Source organism: Paroedura picta, chromosome 7 (assembly GCF_049243985.1).
Source record: "Paroedura picta isolate Pp20150507F chromosome 7, Ppicta_v3.0, whole genome shotgun sequence".
NCBI lineage: Eukaryota > Metazoa > Chordata > Lepidosauria > Squamata > Gekkonidae > Paroedura > Paroedura picta.
The window spans coordinates 75,474,403-75,490,989 of NC_135375.1; the positions used below are offsets into that span (position 1 = coordinate 75,474,403).

Sequence of the window (16,587 nt, forward strand, 5' to 3'; positions counted from 1 at the left end):
TTTTTTTTAATGCTCATGGCTAGAATAAATACACAAATGGCTGGAAATTTTTGAACTAGTGAACCCCATGATGTCTTGAAATTCTAAAACCAAAGCATGACTAAAAGAACGGAGTGAGGGGCTCAAACTGGAAGCCAATTTTTTTGCACTGTGCATGTTTTTTTTACCACCATGAATTTGAATGGCATGTTTTCAGAAAGCTAGCTTGCAATTTGCTGCAGCACAGCTTCACATGACCTGGAAATGACAATATGATTCATTCATCAAATGCTTTTACTTTTTACCTAGCTTGAAAAAGTCTATGAGGAAAGACCAGCAGCAAATCATTGAAATGTTGTTTATGGCAGAGAAAATACTATTGCATACTATTGTGTAGCCAAAGTAATTACAAACACAATAGTCTTTTGATTGTGTGGTCTACCAATTTTTTATTGTAAGATCTAGTGAATAAGAGAAAGTATACAGACATTGCGGAAACTATTTCTTGCAAGGAAAGTTATTCAAGCTAGTGATATTTGGTACTTGAAATAATTTGTCTCCCACATGGTCACATGCAACATTTAAGCTGAATGAATGTTTAAACATTTTTTGTTACTAGAAACCAAATTTATGTGATCCAGATCGAGCACCCCAGTGAAAACTTCTATAAAGTAAATAAAGCACAAGAATGCTAGGCGTATTCAGAAATGGAAGTTGAAGGATGGAACATCTAAAACAGTGACTGAACAGAGAAAATAATAGAGACAAAGATGTTTAGACCTTTTCGAGCGAATCGTGGGAGAGAGTTATTATCATATAAGGACTGAGTGGTAGTTTGGCTAGAGAGAGAGGACACAGAGCCAATCAGGGAGGCGTAGGGGACTGAATTACTGCTCAAAGCTGTAAAAAGTAAAGCCAATTGGAAATGGGAAACAAATTAGTAAGCAGTAGAAGACCATCATAATCAGTCAGTTACACAAAGACAAATGTATAATATTGCATGCACAATATTTCTTTGCACTCAGTATAGGAAGAATAGGTCGGAATATGCAACCATCCCAACATACTAACATTAGAGAACCATACAACTAAATGCATCCTGCTAAATTCATGGGCCATCACACTGTAAAATGGGATCTTAATGTGATAGCCATGGAATGTAATTACTATTTAAAACATAAGAATTGGGCCAGGGACTCACTTTGGGGAGTACTCCTCTATTGGAAGAAAACTTTGTCCATCTCTGGAACCCTCTCCACTGAGAGGTCCCATCATGTAGAAATTATTAAAAATGATTATGAGTTTTAACTAAGCAAGCATTAATTTACTGTGGTTTTAACTGATCTTAACAGGTCCCTAGTGTAGTTCTCTATCATTTATCTTTATCAACATCCTTCTGAATTTCAACCTCTGAATATATCCAAAGAAGGCATAAAATCTTTTAGATTTATTAACTTATTAGCAGAACTGGGGGGGGGGGGACACTGAACATCTTCAAGAAGTAATCATCTAGTTCAGGGGTAGTCAACCTGTGGTCCTCCAGATGTTCATGGATTACAGTTCCCATGAGCCCCTACCAGCAAACGCTGGCAGGGGCTCATGGGAATTGTAGTCTATGGACATCTTGAGGACCACTGATTGACTATCCCTGATCTAGTTGATATTGTAGTAACATTCTTATTTATGATGGAGTGCCTTTCAATAATACTTTACAGTACTCTAATAAATAGAGCCTCTTGTGGCGCAGAGTGGTAAGGCAGCCGTCTGACAGCTTTGCCCATGAGGCTGGGAGTTCAATCCCAGCAGCCGGCTCAAGGTTGACTCAGCCTTCCATCCTTCCGAGGTCGGTAAAATGAGGACCCAGATTGCTGGGGGGTAAATGGTAATGACTGGGGAAGGCACTGGCAAACCACCCCGTATTGAGTCTGCCATGAAAACGCTAGAGGGCGTCACCCCAAGGGTCAGACATGACTCGGTGCTTGCACAGGGGATACCTTTACCTTTACCTTTTACCTTTTACTCTAATAAATGGAAATTACAATTATACTCTTTTATGCCCATCAAATAATCTTCCATCAAAAATCTTATCTACTATATTTGTGAAATATAGTATCCACAGATAAATAGTATATGTACCAGTTTTTAATGTTTAAAAGAATGGTACATTTTCAGAATAACTATGGTTTCTCAGCATATGCATCAGGTCCTGACTAACCATCACAACAATTTAACTCAGAATTCAAAAGCAAAATATTATGTAGAAAGCATTATCCTACTTCATAATATTATGCCAAATGGTGAGAAAGCTAATGTTATGGATCTCCAATGCAGAATGCAAACTTTTTCTGATACATATTCACATCATTTAGGTATGCTAGGGAAATGTATTAACAAACACATATAGACAGAGTAGATGGGAAGCCTTCCTACATGCTAGTAATTCATAAGGAACAACATGCCAATGACTACTTTTTCCTCCATTGAATAAAGAAACGGGGAAAAAGAAATAACACATAGAAATGTAAGGCACATCTAACTCAAGTCAAACAGCAACAAGAACATGCATGTTTGTATCAAATTTCATTGGCAACCAGCCCTTGAGTTTAAGTATTACAAGAAGAGATCACAAAATAACTGCAGTATTTCCACACAAACTAATATTGACTCAGTTTTTTGTAAATAGGGTTAGAATTGGTATTATTAACATAAAAGAAACTATGCTACATGCAATAAAAAGGCACAAATGTGTGAGCTGTTAAAATTAATGCTACCAGTGAAAGAGAGAACACACCTTCACTGTAAATTAATCTAAACATTCACATTTGCTGAGTACCACAGTAAAACCCTATATAGCGTTACTCAAGTCTAAATGCATTGAAATTAATGGGTATAGACTGGAGTAGATCTGCATAGGGCTGCATTATAACATGGTGTCATAAGACAACATCAAATATACATTAATATCTGAGTCACACTTCACAGATGCTAAGTATTGACTAGCATCTTTTAGTGAACGCCATGCCATATGAAAAGATGAATTAAGATATGGGGAGAAACAAAGAAAGCCAGGATTCATTTTTGCTGCTTGTCATATATCTGCCAAGAGTTTACAGACTTGTCTCCTGTTCACACTTCAAAATGCCAGCTATCACTACTTTTACTGGTGTGGAGAATTTAAGTTGGGACACATTGAGCCACAACTTGGAATACAGCTATGCATATAAAAATAAACCTGGAAAGCTCAATTCCAATTCTGGATTATTAAAATAGACTTAAATGAATCCTTCCCCTCATTTTATCTTTGAGGAGAAATTTCTTCTCAACATACTCAAGTGGCTCAAAGGGGCTATAGGTTAGATATTATTACATCTATCTAGTTGAAGCAATCTTGTATGGTTAATATAGTTTGTGCAGTTAGTTTCAAATACGTTCAAGATGTGAATGCTCCTTGGTTGAATTATACATTCTTTCTGTTTGAAATGCAAAAAAAGTGTGAATAATCTGAACAGGAGGGATACAGCAGATTATATGCTCAAATATTGTGTACTTATGCTATAGAAAAAAAAATTTGCTTCAGGAATATAGATTTAATACCCTAATTACATTATTGTGCATCATAACCCTCTGTTAAAGGAGCAGGAAGGAACCGTTATGGTTTTCTGTAATTCTCTGCCTTTAGAAGTGGTAAAGTATTTGACTTTACTCATTACCAGTTGGGGGGAATGTTTTAAGGCCTACAAAATTAACTTTCAGTACTCCTCAAGGGTTCTTTCCAAATCAAAAGAAGCGAGGAGGGATAGGAATCTCTGTAGCCCAATGGTAAAAGGAGCTGTACTGTACTTAGCGGGAGCTGTATCTTATTTTGTATATATTTATATATATCATTTGTTCTTTGGGCTTGGTGCAGGGTTGGTTGTTTGTATTTGTGTATATGGGGAGGCCATTAGTCTTAGGTTTTAGTCTCTTCTGATTGTATGGCTTGCAGTTATTTGTGTGGTGCTTTGCTGTTTTGGGGGGTTCCTTCATTCAGATTTGGTTATTGGTATTGGTTCCTTGGAACTGGTTTAAAACTTGGTCAATCTATTCCTTTTGGGTTCTTTTTTGGACTTGTGTGCATGGGGGAGGGTTCTGCTTGGCTTTTAAAAGAATCTTATTATTTTACTTGAATTTTGTCTCTCCACCATCCTTCACAGTTTGTTTATTTACAGTCATTTAGACCAGCATTGGACCATCCCTCATGTTCTTTTCCTCTCTCCCCCCTCCTCTCTCTTTGGAGTTGGGGAGGGGTGAGGATTCATTGGTTATTTCCTCTGCTTTCTCCCCCTTGATTTGGACTTGGGAGTAAATGGTGATGTGGCTAAACTTACAAATGACACTACGTTGTTCAGGTTGGTAAGAACCAGAGAGGACTTTAAGGCACATTAGACAGATTTGTCAAAGCTGGGCACATAGGTATAATTGTGGCAAATTAGGTTCAGTGTGGGCAAGTGCAAAGTAATGCACGCTGGAACCAAAAATGCTAACTATAAATATACATTGATGGGATTTACACTGGCAGTAACTGACCAGGAAAGAGATCTTGGAGTCATAGTTAATAACTCACTAAAGATGTCAACTCAGTATGAGACTGCATTAAAAAGAGCAATTGCTATGCTAGGAATTATTAGAAAGGGGTTTGAAAATATCTCAAGGCTACAGTATAAAACTATGGTATGGCCTTATCTGTAAACGCAGGAGCTGTTATATAATATTTCGCTAAGGGCTAAGTGGGCGGAGAGTGGGCATGGCCTGTCAGAGGCAGGGCCCAATTGGGATGTGCTTCATACATCCTGATTTGGGCCCTTCCTCAGACAGGGCCCGCCCATCCAGGGGCAATATGGAGACATCACTGCCAGTATGCCCCTGGCCACCGCCGGGAGAGGAGGTCAGTAGGACTGCCAAAGGGGATGAGAACAGAGGCTTGGACAGGCTGCGCCAGCCCTTTTCACCCCAAGGCTGTCCTAATTCTCATGTCCAACTGTAACTTCCCTCACTTTGCCTCAGAACACTGACAGAGCTGGTAGGAGGCTGGCAAGTGCTCTTACTACCCCCCTCCCTTCAAGCCTGCTGGGAAGGGAGCCTCTGACAGCCCCTGACTGAGGGGAGGGAGGTATTTCTGAGAGCAATGGAGGGAAGTCTGAGGGCATGGCTTTGGGCATTCTTTTTGAAGACAGGGAACTTAATCCTTCTGCCAAACAGTTGGCTGACAGGGAGGCCACTGAAAAGCCACTTTCCCACAATTCCCCAAGGTCAGTCCTCTCCCATACTCAACGAGCATTCCAAACCAAGGTTCTTGACATCCATAACTCCACACCCATGCCCTCATTTGTCACCACACCACTACAACCACCCACACAACACACATATTCAACCCCATGTCCTTACAGACTAGACAACTCCTCCCCTTCCTCTTCCCAAGTTCTAGCGCCTGTTGTATTCCTGGATACAACGGACTTTGCCCCTAGTTAGGAATACTATGCACCTCAAAAAACATATTATAGTACTGAAAAAAAGTACAGAAAAGGGCAACTAAAATGATTAAGAGGGGTTGTCGAATACCTCCCTATGATGAAAGGTTAAAGAGGTTAGGGCTCTTTAGCTTGGAGAAATGATGGTTGAAAGGTGACATGACAGAACTTTACACATTTATGCATGAAACAGGGAAGGTAGAGAAAAGTACATTTCTCCCTTTCCAACAATACAAAAACTTGTGTGTACTCAATGAAATTACAGAGAAATAGATTTAGAACAGATAAAAGGAAGTACTTCACCTAAAGAATAATTAACAAATGGAATTCACAAGCAGAGATAGTGATAGCAGCTACAAGCATAGACAGCTTTAAGTCATTATTGGATAAACATATGGAGCAATGGTCCATTTTTAGCTATTAGCCACGACTTATAGGTGGAATACTATTTCTGAGGAAGCGTTACTCTGTTTTCTTGGTGTTTGAACAGCAATAGTAGGAGGGCTTCTGGCCCTGCTGGTGAACCTCCTGATGGCTCTTGGGTTTGGGCCATGGTGTGACACATAGTGTTGAACTAGATGGACCACTGGCCTGATCCAATATGGCTTTTATTATGTTCTTAGAATTCACTGAAATGTCTCCTTCAAGTACTTTTCACTCATTTAAAATTCTTGTGAAGGCTTTCTTATATTTGTATTCTGATTTTGCTCTCCTTAATAAAAGAACATGTAAGATTTGCTTGTAGGACTTATTATTTTCATCCTGCATATTTTAGGAAATTTAGTACAGAAGAGTAAGACTTATAAACTGAAATATCTTGGAGACATTACATTTTTATACTGGCTCTGATAAAATTGGGCAAGATACAGTTTTCTTTCTGGTATATGGATCCACCTAAGAAGTGTACGTAGGAATGTACATATGGAAACAACATCTCATTCTCAGCAACAAAACACATAATGACAAATGGAGTAATATTCAAGCTACATCTTAAAGTGGATTCTTTGCATGAACTAGTAATTTTGCAGATAAGATTGCATTATCTCTTCATATTTCTTCATTTTCTTGGTAGTTGTGAAAAACTGGTTGTATTCTTGTGGTATTTTTAAAGAACAGGATTAATTTAGCTCTGGTATATTTTACAGATGTTTCTTGATTTATTTTCATTTTGAAAACCTCAGTGTCTTGCCACTATGATATAAATAAAATAAATAAATAAGAATTCCCATGGGATTTCCAGGCACTGTAGATGAAAAAATAAAGATGTACTGATAACTCTTTCCCAGTCCTGCTACCTATTCTATATTGGTGGTGTTTCTGATTCTGCAGTTTGTTGCATTTCTATTTAGACTCAACTGAGACAATAGCTGTCAATTTTTATTGTACAAGTCCTTGGCATTCATGAGCTTAGACTGGGGTAACTTGTTTAAGATTGCCGTTTCCCCAATGAATTGCCCAAGATGCTTTAGACTATGGGTTTGTTCACATATGCTGTCTGCTCACCTTTTCTAAGCTTCTTCCCCTTTGTACATTAAAAAAAACCCTTGGTATGATGTGGATTGTACAGATATGCAATAATATTCTGGATATCTTTGAATAGGGAAATAGATTCCTTAATTGGTACAATTATGGAAACACTGCTTGGCGCACAATAGGGTTTTTCCAGATGCCCCCAGGCACTGAAGAGGATTACATGGAGAAAACAAATATGAATTATATATGGTCTAAAGTTCATAACTTATATTTAATGTAGGTTTGCAATTGTGGTATTAGTTTTATTTATTTATTTTTATAATTCAATTTCTATACCACCCCTACCCCTCTTGGTATTACTGGTTCAGGGCAATTCACAGCATTTAAAAACAGGAAAAGAGAGAAATAACCTAAAACAATTAAGAGCAGTTAAAATTATTTCAGATCCTTATCAGCAGAAAATTTTGGTTTCTGCATTCCCACGCTATCCTATTCAGGGATGGGTTGTTCTTGGGGAGGGTCCATTTAGATGGTGTCATTTGGTCATTTACTGGCCCCAACCAAAAGTCTGGCTGAAAACTTCCATTTTGCCAGACTTTTGGAACTGGGAAAGTTCCTGTAGGTACTGCAGCTCTTCTGGGAATTTATTTCATCAGGTAGGAACCAGAACTGAAAAGGCCAAGGTCCTGGCTGAGGAAGACATACCTCTCTAGGGCCAGGGATCACTAGCCGGTTTGTATTGGTTGAGTGAAGTGCTCTTCGGGAAATATAATCAGTTAGGCAGTCCCTCAGGTATGCTGACCCAGATTGTGGATGTCCTTGAAGCTCAATATCAAAACCTTGAACTTGATCCAGAATTCAATTGGGAGCCACTGCAATTGTCTAAGAAAAGGCCTGATAGAGGCTCTCCAAGATGTTCTTCTTGTGAGGACCTGTGCTGCTGCATTCTGGACCAGTTGCAGTTTCCAGGTCAAGGACAAGGGTAGGCCCACATACATCAAGTCACAGAAGTCTAACCTGGAGGTGACCATCACATGAATCACTGTGGCTAGGTGTTCTGGAGCCAAGTAGGGCACTAGTAGCTTAGCCTACATAGAATGATAAAACACCAGCTGAGCTACTTTAGTGACTCGAGCCTTCTTACATAAGGAATTATCAAGAATCATACCCAAATTCCTAGCAGTTAATACAGTCATTAGCTGTACATCATCTAGGCAAGGTAAATGCACTTCCTCTCCGGTTCCTTTCCTACACTGTTGTAACCTGTTGTCTAAATTGCAGAGACATTCAATGAGTCAGGTCTTAGCTAATTTTATGTTTGTCCCCTCCTTGTTCTTTGTTCCTTTCTTATCCAGCCATGGGACTTCCATCTTGGAGGGGTTGAGTTTCAAGCAGCTCTGCTTTACCCCAAACAAATTTTATCTACCGTATTTGCTGGCGTATAAGACGACTGGGCATATAAGACGAGCCCCCAACATTTCCACTCAAAATATAGAGTTTGTTACATTACATTACAGTACTATGGGCAGCTATGTCTATCCCAACTGAAGTGCACCCGGCGTATAGGATGACCCCCCACTTGGAGGCAGGTTTTTCAGGGGGAAAAAGTAGTCTTATACGCCAGCAAATACTGTAATAATCTTATTAATTGTAAGTTGGAGAAATGTGCTCCTAAAGATTTTCTTAATGCTGTGTAACAAAGTGTTAAAATCCTGAAATTATATTTTAATTAACAGAATGTGTTCATTTTATTAAGAAAAACTTCTTTAAAAAAAGATTATTTGGTCCTTGAATCTTAGTAACCACAGTAAAGTAAAAGTTTGTTCTAAATATACTATTATCGAGCATTTCAATTTCTGTTCACTAACATCCTTGGAACTTGCATGTACTTCAGAAGAAGTATTTTGTATACCAAACATAATGAATGTACAGAATGTACAGATAAACAGATATGTACAAATCTGAAACAGCTGTTATAGGAAACAGGAAGGAACATCAATAATGGAAAATCAAGTGACATAACAAGATCTTCACCCATGGGTGGGAAGACAATAATAGAGGGAGACAGTTGCACTTCTCTCGGGAATGAATTCCACAGTTTTGGTGCTACTACTAAGAAGGAAGGCCTTTTCTTAGGTTATCACACATCTGGTATCAGATAACTGTAATGTTCAGGTATATTCATATAGGTAAATGGTAAAATAGGTGATAATAGGTAAAATACGTGATATTAAAAAGATTTCATCTGACAGGCTGGCCAGTGGAATTTGATATTCGGCAATTATTTCATAGATGTGGGTCATCCTCAGGGCTCAAGCATAGCAAGGAGTTGGGAAATGGGTATAGAGTACTTTAATCTGGGGTATTCAGGCCCAGGCTGTATCTTTTACCATGATATGGTCTACTTTTGTCATTTTAGAAATAAAATTTATTTTTATTCTTTCATAGTTCATGAGACTCTATGAATGGAATGGGACTCTATGCATATGGTGGAGGGCATGTTGCAAGTTTGAACTGCTTGTGTCTGGTCAACACTTGATGTTTTAATCATGAAATGACAAATACAGTTTCTCAGGAACAGTATTGGGTAAAAGTAAAACTGGCTCTCAAGTTTAACCGAGTTCCTTTAATTGTCAGGGTTTTGTAAGTACTGGAAGTATCACAAGATGCAATCAACAAATCACTAGATTAAGTCACTGTAGGAGTAACACATCTTACTTCTTGATCACATATACTTCCCCCCTCCAGCCTTTCCCTCCTGCCTTTCTTCTGCTTCTCCTGACTGTCTGAAGGCATTACTAGGGTTTCATCTAGGGTTTCATCCAGAGCTAAAGATAGAGAAGTCTATCTTTAGACTTCTGACTCATGCTAGAGACTGGTGCTTGGAAGCACGGGTCACACTTGGGCAGTTTGGATTTGGAAGGAGGAAGAACATGATCATGAATTGTCCCATCATGGAACTGTAATCAAAGGAAGTGATGCATTTTCTCTGCATTGGTCTATATGTATGGATTTAGCTGTTCCACTAAATATTACTGGTAAGGCCTTGGAGCAGGAGCGTGTCTCATGGCTCAAGTGCCACTCAGTGCTTAATACCCACTCAGGGTGGCTGTCATGCCTGCGTGCCTCCTCCTCGAACCAGCTTGCCTGTTTGTCCAGCAATCAGCCAATCACCTTGCATCCCCCAGCTGACCACCTCTCTTCCTTCCACTTCCCTCCAAGGCTCAGATATTACAGATCCCTGCCGAGTAAGAGCTTCCCCTTCCAGTGAGTTCCCTAACAGCTGCCTGCAGCCTTTCCAGGTCCTGGTGGGAGGAGGAGGCTGTTCACATAATTCTTCCACCCCCACCCCCCCCAATCTAGTGCCCATTGTATTCCTGAATGCAACAGGCTTGGCCCCTAGTTAAATATAAGTATGCAAATTAATATAATTAATTTGGTGCTACTTCCTATCATGAACTCATCTGGAATAAGGTTCACCTTATGAAACTTTTATCAGACTAAAATCTTTCCCATGAATCCAAATAAGAAAATCATTAAGTTCAATTAGGAGCGGGGCTGTGACTCACTGGTAGAACATCTACCTTATATGAAGTATGTCCCAGTTTAATTTCTACCACCCCTAGATAAAAGTGATATGAAGACCTCTACCTGAGATTCTAGAGAGTTGCTGCCACTCAGTGCTCAGCTAGACATAATTGTATTCAAAAGCACAACACAAAACTGCTGCTGCCATTTTAGGGATGAAATGCCCTATGTGTACAAATGCTACAGAGGCCCAGTCCTGATGGGGATCATGTCATGGGGGAAGTTGCTACTGTTTTCAAGAGCCAAACCCCCAAGATTTGGACTGTTGAAAACAGCACAAGGGCAGAGACAACAATCAGTTCAGGTCCCCATGGTATTTCTAAAGACAGGACGTGGTTCAAATGATATCATCCCCATGGCGGACTCAAGGGTGCTGTCATCAGCTCAGCCCTCAGGGAAAACAATGCTAACCATGATAGATCCATTGTCTAAATCAGTATATGGCAGCTTCATGTGTTCATGTGATTGAAAATAATTAAATTCAGCATTCTATGCCTGCCTTCCGCTTAGGGTAGTTACTGACAATACATAGCTTACAGAAGTATAAACAAGAATATCTGGCATCTTACCTGGAGTCTGAAAATTAAGGCGTCGCAGCTCAACCGGGTCTGTGGGATGATGGGAAGGAATTTCCTTGCTGTTGGGTATGCTGCTCTTTCTAGAGTCTGTCTCTGCCCTTTTCCTACATGTGCAAAACAAACATGACTGTTAAGAAGATTAATCAAGATGTTAATAATAATGGATGGATATATATTTAAGCACTTGTACTTATTAAAATGATAATGGATAAAATTCTGTAAAACCCATGAAAAACAACAATGCAATTTAAAAAATAGAATAATGTTGATATAGACATGTACTGTTTGAAATTAATATGAAACAATACGAAGGAAATCTTCATGCAGTTAGTGCCCATAGTCATCATTTATGATAATGGGCTTTTTTGGGAAAGCTGGTACAGTCCAAAATAATTATGCATGGCTAAATCCTTCTGCAATTAATTTAAGCCTACTGTTAAATGCTACAGTTACATTGATTTCACTGAGATTCAGTCACGTCTCACTTTTTTGTGAATGAGGCCAGTGACTACAATTTCAAGGCATGTGAAAGATCCTTACAAATCTGGAACTTTTCCAGGGTTATCTAAGAGGAGGGAACATTTAAACACCCTTTCTTTTTCAGCAATGGGCCATTTCCTTTTACACTGCATTTTCTGATTTGAACATCATGACAAGTGAGATCCAGGTAGTCTACTCTTGTAAATCGATTTTATGCTAGCTTGGAAAATGTTACAGAAAACAAATATGAAAGACTAGATATATTTTCACTGGTAGCCCCAAAATAAAATAAAAAAAAAACATTCTATATGAGTATCTGAATTCTAAAGATATGAAATTTCCATGCTGTGTTAAGGCATTATCTGTCAGGCTGGGCTCATCTGTAGTGCAATCATATGCTTGTTGACTTAGAAGTTCCACGATGTTCAAAAGGGCTTATTTTCAGGTTAGTATGCATAGTATTGCAGGCTTCTACAAGTACTTTTTTGGTATCTTATTTCCCATTTATCCTTTTCTGAGAAAAGAAAGAACAATTTTTCTTCACTTCTCACCTGTCAGGTTTACTACTCCATTATTATGCAGCAAAGAAGGGGAGAAAGAGGTTAAATGTTAGTTGGCCAATGACAACAGAATAATATGACAATACGAAATAATGTTTTAGAATCAAAAGGTAGAGGTTATTGAAACTGGGAAGTAACATGTGATGAAAGCATCTGATATTCTGAAATAATAGAAAATTTGAGAATGCTGCAAACATCCAAAGAAAGTATTTTGTGGCCCTAGCACCTAAAATGGGGTTAGAGCAGTGAAGGCAAAGGATCCCCTTTGACAGACGGTCACCCATACAGACACTCACTTCTTTTTGGAGTAAAACTGACCACAAATTTATTATAATAAAGAAGCTTTGGCACAGCATGGGACAACAGGACCCTGACATCGACTGATCCGTACACTCAGGGGAAAAGGGCACATGCTTGTTTTCCTAAATTATATCTGGCCCCCTTGCTGATACCATCTGCATTGTGACAAATAAACGAAGCAAGAGCAAAACCCTGTGAACACAACAACTTGTGCACCCCGTGTTGTGCTTTCCACCCAATAACGGGGACCGGTCAACACTTGACAATTTTACTGAGGCCCAGGGGGGGTAGTCTTTTGCTGAGGGACATTGCCACCACCTGAGCCCCTGCTCTACTTGCTTTCCTGCTGGCGCCCCTGATTTCTCGCTGCCTGCTGGGGGGCACTGCCAGTAGCAGCTGTGCAGTGCCATGATGAGGGATAGCCCCAGCCATGGTGGCTGCTGGAGAGCACCAAAGGTAAGCCGGCAGGAGAGTGGCAGGGCAGCCCTCGAGGCAGCAGCCGGGGAGGAGGACGAGGAGAAGCCGCGGCCCAGTGCTGACTGATCCAAGGACTGGTACTGGTCCTGGGACCAGGGGTTGGGGACCACTGTTCTACACAACAAAAGCCTTAGTGCACAGGCAGGGAGGGATGGGCAAATAAACCCATGCAGCCAAGTGAGCTGGCCAGGCAATATGGCATGTTTTCCCTTGGTGGCCCATCCTCCCATTCTCTTCCCCTTGGCCCAGTTCCAGGCTGCTCAGAGGCTGGTCCTGAGAAGTGTGATTTGACCCTGTAGCCACCCAGCTTCTCAGCTTCCCACACGGCCAGCCATCTCTTTTGGGTACTGTTGCCATTGCCTCCACCACAAAGGCTACTCAGTAAGTTCCTTGGAAAGGGTAGAACTCTGGTCCTAATTCAACTTGCTAATCACAACACCCCACCTGACCCTAGCTCTTCATTTTTACATATTTAAGTAACAGAAATTTTTAAAAATTCAGTTGCCACATAAGATGAATAATTAGAAAATGCCAGAACTGTGGTACATTAAGGGCAGGGGGGGGGGGGGAACCCAGCTATCAGTAAAAGAAGGTTGTCTAAACTCTTTCCACATTCTAAAAATATGTGTTATGACTTACTGCCATGTCTTTTCATGTTTATATTTGATGCTATAAAGATTTTATTGTTGTCAGGAATGAGCATATGCCTTAGAAGTAGGGATGGGCACGAATTTGAAAAATCAAGTTTGGTTCAGGGTTCAGTGTGATCTCAAACAGAACACCAAAAATAAACGTTTCCCAAAACTGCAAAATGAAGCACTCAGTTCAGGCCAGTCTATTTTGTTTCCCCCTTCCAAGTGAGGGGAAGCCAGTTTAGCAGTCTGTTTTGCTTCTTCCCCTACTTCTAAGCTAGAGGGAGTGAAAGCAAATGCTGAAATGCCTTGCAGGCATTTTAGCCTGACAGCAGGGTAGGTTTGCCTATCTGCTGTCAGACTCAAATGGCTCCCAGCTGAACTCCTGAACTGGACAAAGGTCTGGGAAATGTTCAGGGGAACTGCCTCCCCTGATCCTTGGCTCAGGTGGCATAAATCTGCCCATTTTAATAGGAAAATTTGGTTCATGCCAAATTTGGTTCCTACTTAGAAGCAGAAATGAAAACTTTAGAGTTATCCATCATGTCTTACCTCCGAACTTTTATTTGTTGAAAGATCAACTTGGTTTCTAAGTCCCTCCCCCGCTAGGAGTATGTAAATTATATTGCAAAACAATTTCTAAAGGAGTTCTTTGCTCCTATCTGATCCGTTTAAATAATTTCCCCCCTGGTTTTTCCTAAATTTGGCAAAACAGGGGTGGTTGTCTGATTTTCCATTTAATTTTTATGTGCTGTGGTCTATATTAATTGTGATGATAGTACTTGACTTGTTATTAAAAGATGGAGTGAAGACTTCATGAAAGTTTAAATGCTCAAAATTGTACCCAGCTAATAGGAAGACACACTCAATATTCCATACACATATCAGGATGGGGCTCAGATACATGTTTAATAGTAAAGGTAAAGGTAAAGGTATCCCCTGTGCAAGCACCGTCATGTCTGACCCTTGGAGTGACGCCCTCCAGCGTTTTCATGGCAGACTCAATACGGGGTGGTTTGCCATTCCCTTCCCCAGTCATTACTGTTTACCCCCCAGCAAGCTGGGTAGTCATTTTACTGATCTCGGAAGGATGGAAGGCTGAGTCAACCTTGAGCCGGCTACTGGGATTGAACTCCCAGCCTCATGGGCAGAGCTTTCAGACTGCATATCTGCTGCCTTACCACTCTGCGCCACAAGAGGCTCATATATGCTGTTTAATAGTAGAGATATTTTAAATGGGGCTGAACAATTAAATTGATCAGGTCAAAATTATATTTCTGATACTAATATCATTTCATACAATTCCTCAGTTTTGGAAGAGGAAGAAATTGTATAATGCACTGGCACCATCTGCCCAAGTTTTGAATAGTACTGAGTGTGAACACAGTTCTAAAGTAGGGAAGATTCCTTTACGAACCTTCCCAGGGGTTTAGTTGGTTGAAGTTGTAATCTGCAAGAATGGTCAGTATATTGCAAGTGATTATTTTGTGAGCTGGAAAAGCTATTGCTGATCACATCTTTACTGATTACTTGCCAGAATTGTTTACTGGACAAAGAACTGCTTCTTCTACCATGCTGTATCATTGCTTTACCAGAAGTAGTTCTTCAAGCTTATGCACATCTTCTACATCACCTTTGCTATGATGACTTACTGGAGAAGATGGCTGACTACCCTGCAGTTGTAGTTCTATGTGTGCCAGATCATTTGCTTCCTACCAAGAGTAACTTTCTCAATTAGAAAGCCATCCCAGAAATAAAATACACAGGGGATTTGCCATCAGTTGTATTCCTGGTGGTATCAACCCAGCTGGGGAAGCGGATAGGCTCATATAGTGGGGCAACTTGGGGGAACCAATCATAGGTCTGTGTCCACAGGGTTTCTCCAGTTTAAGGTTGCTTCCCCTTGGTGGCCCCAGCAAGTAAGGGGAGCTGTGCTTCATGAGAGGCTGAGTGCTCAGCAACTGTGGAGGCGTCACTGGGATCTGGGGCTTCCTTGCAGTCCACTGATGGCAAAATGGCAGAGGTCTTTCCCATGCTATGCCAATGTTCCTGCTGGGAGGTCAAATACAGTTGTGGCCAATTTTATGTCAATGAAAAGTCAACTCCTGAGTGGGGATCCTCTTTCTGGGCCAATTTGCTCTCCTGCTAGACAATGAGAAACGTTTTCTCAGGTACTTAAAACCCAGACAGTTTAAGTGCCTGAGAAAATGTTTGAATTAGCAGAAGAGATATGGTGATCACTACCCCATTCGTTCTGCATTTCATGACAGAGATCTATTAAAAAGCCTTCAAGGCCTAAGAGATGCCTATCCTTGTCTTTGTCACAATGGTCAAAATAGATACTCCTTTCAGTTTAGAAAGGCCTGTAATTGAAAAAGAAATCAAGAATGCCTTGTAATATGGAGTAACTCTGAAAATGATAAAACTCTTTACAAGTTACTGCATTTTTCCTGCCCCCCAAACTTCTCATAATTCAAAATGTCTAAAGGTTTTCTTTCTTTCTTTCTTTCTTTCTTTCTTTCTTTCTTTCTTTCTTTCTTTCTTTCTTTCTTTCTTTCTTTCTCAAAACTATTTTGTAAACTTACCTTTTATAAAGCAGTATAGCTATAACAATACAGATGATAAACACAACTGCCAGAACTGGTCCTACAACCCAGATCAAGCCTTCTTCTTCATCTGTAATTGGCTGGGGATTAAGATCCACTGACACAACAGTTTCCGAATATGGGCTGGTTGCATACATAGTCTAAAGGGAAATAAGATTCTTATTTAATGATACAGTAGCAAAGATTTTTTTTGAAAAAAAAGGTGCAAAATAGCTTTCCTGTGAAATGGATCTCGGGATATTGAACTTTGTTTCTTCCGAAGGTTTAGTTCCTGTAATTATCTTTGCAACTATTTCAAGATAAAAGTAGAAAAGGAAAGCCTAGATGATGATTGTAAAACACAGTGAAAACTGTAAAAGCAGACTAAAGAAGCCTTCCCCTTTGCAATCATACAGACAAAACTCTCA

The 16,587-nt window shown here is 40.0% G+C and overlaps 1 protein-coding gene across 47 annotated transcripts in view; it reads right to left on the reverse strand.

Moving 5' to 3' along the window:
- Window positions 1-16,587, reverse strand: part of PTPRD (protein tyrosine phosphatase receptor type D) — a 1,533,354-nt gene that overhangs the window by 115,989 nt on the left and 1,400,778 nt on the right. For 21 of the 47 annotated variants that reach the window (XM_077344981.1, XM_077344985.1, XM_077344991.1 and 18 more), the window contains 4 exons: window positions 16,160-16,320; window positions 12,157-12,171; window positions 11,117-11,229; window positions 760-879 (listed from right to left, as the gene is read on the reverse strand). In XM_077344981.1, coding sequence (XP_077201096.1) covers window positions 760-879; window positions 11,117-11,229; window positions 12,157-12,171; window positions 16,160-16,320 — 409 coding nt within the window. The remainder of the gene's footprint in view (window positions 1-759; window positions 880-11,116; window positions 11,230-12,156; window positions 12,172-16,159; window positions 16,321-16,587) is intronic. The other 26 variants (XM_077345011.1, XM_077345005.1, XM_077345004.1 and 23 more) reach the window with 5 other exon arrangements.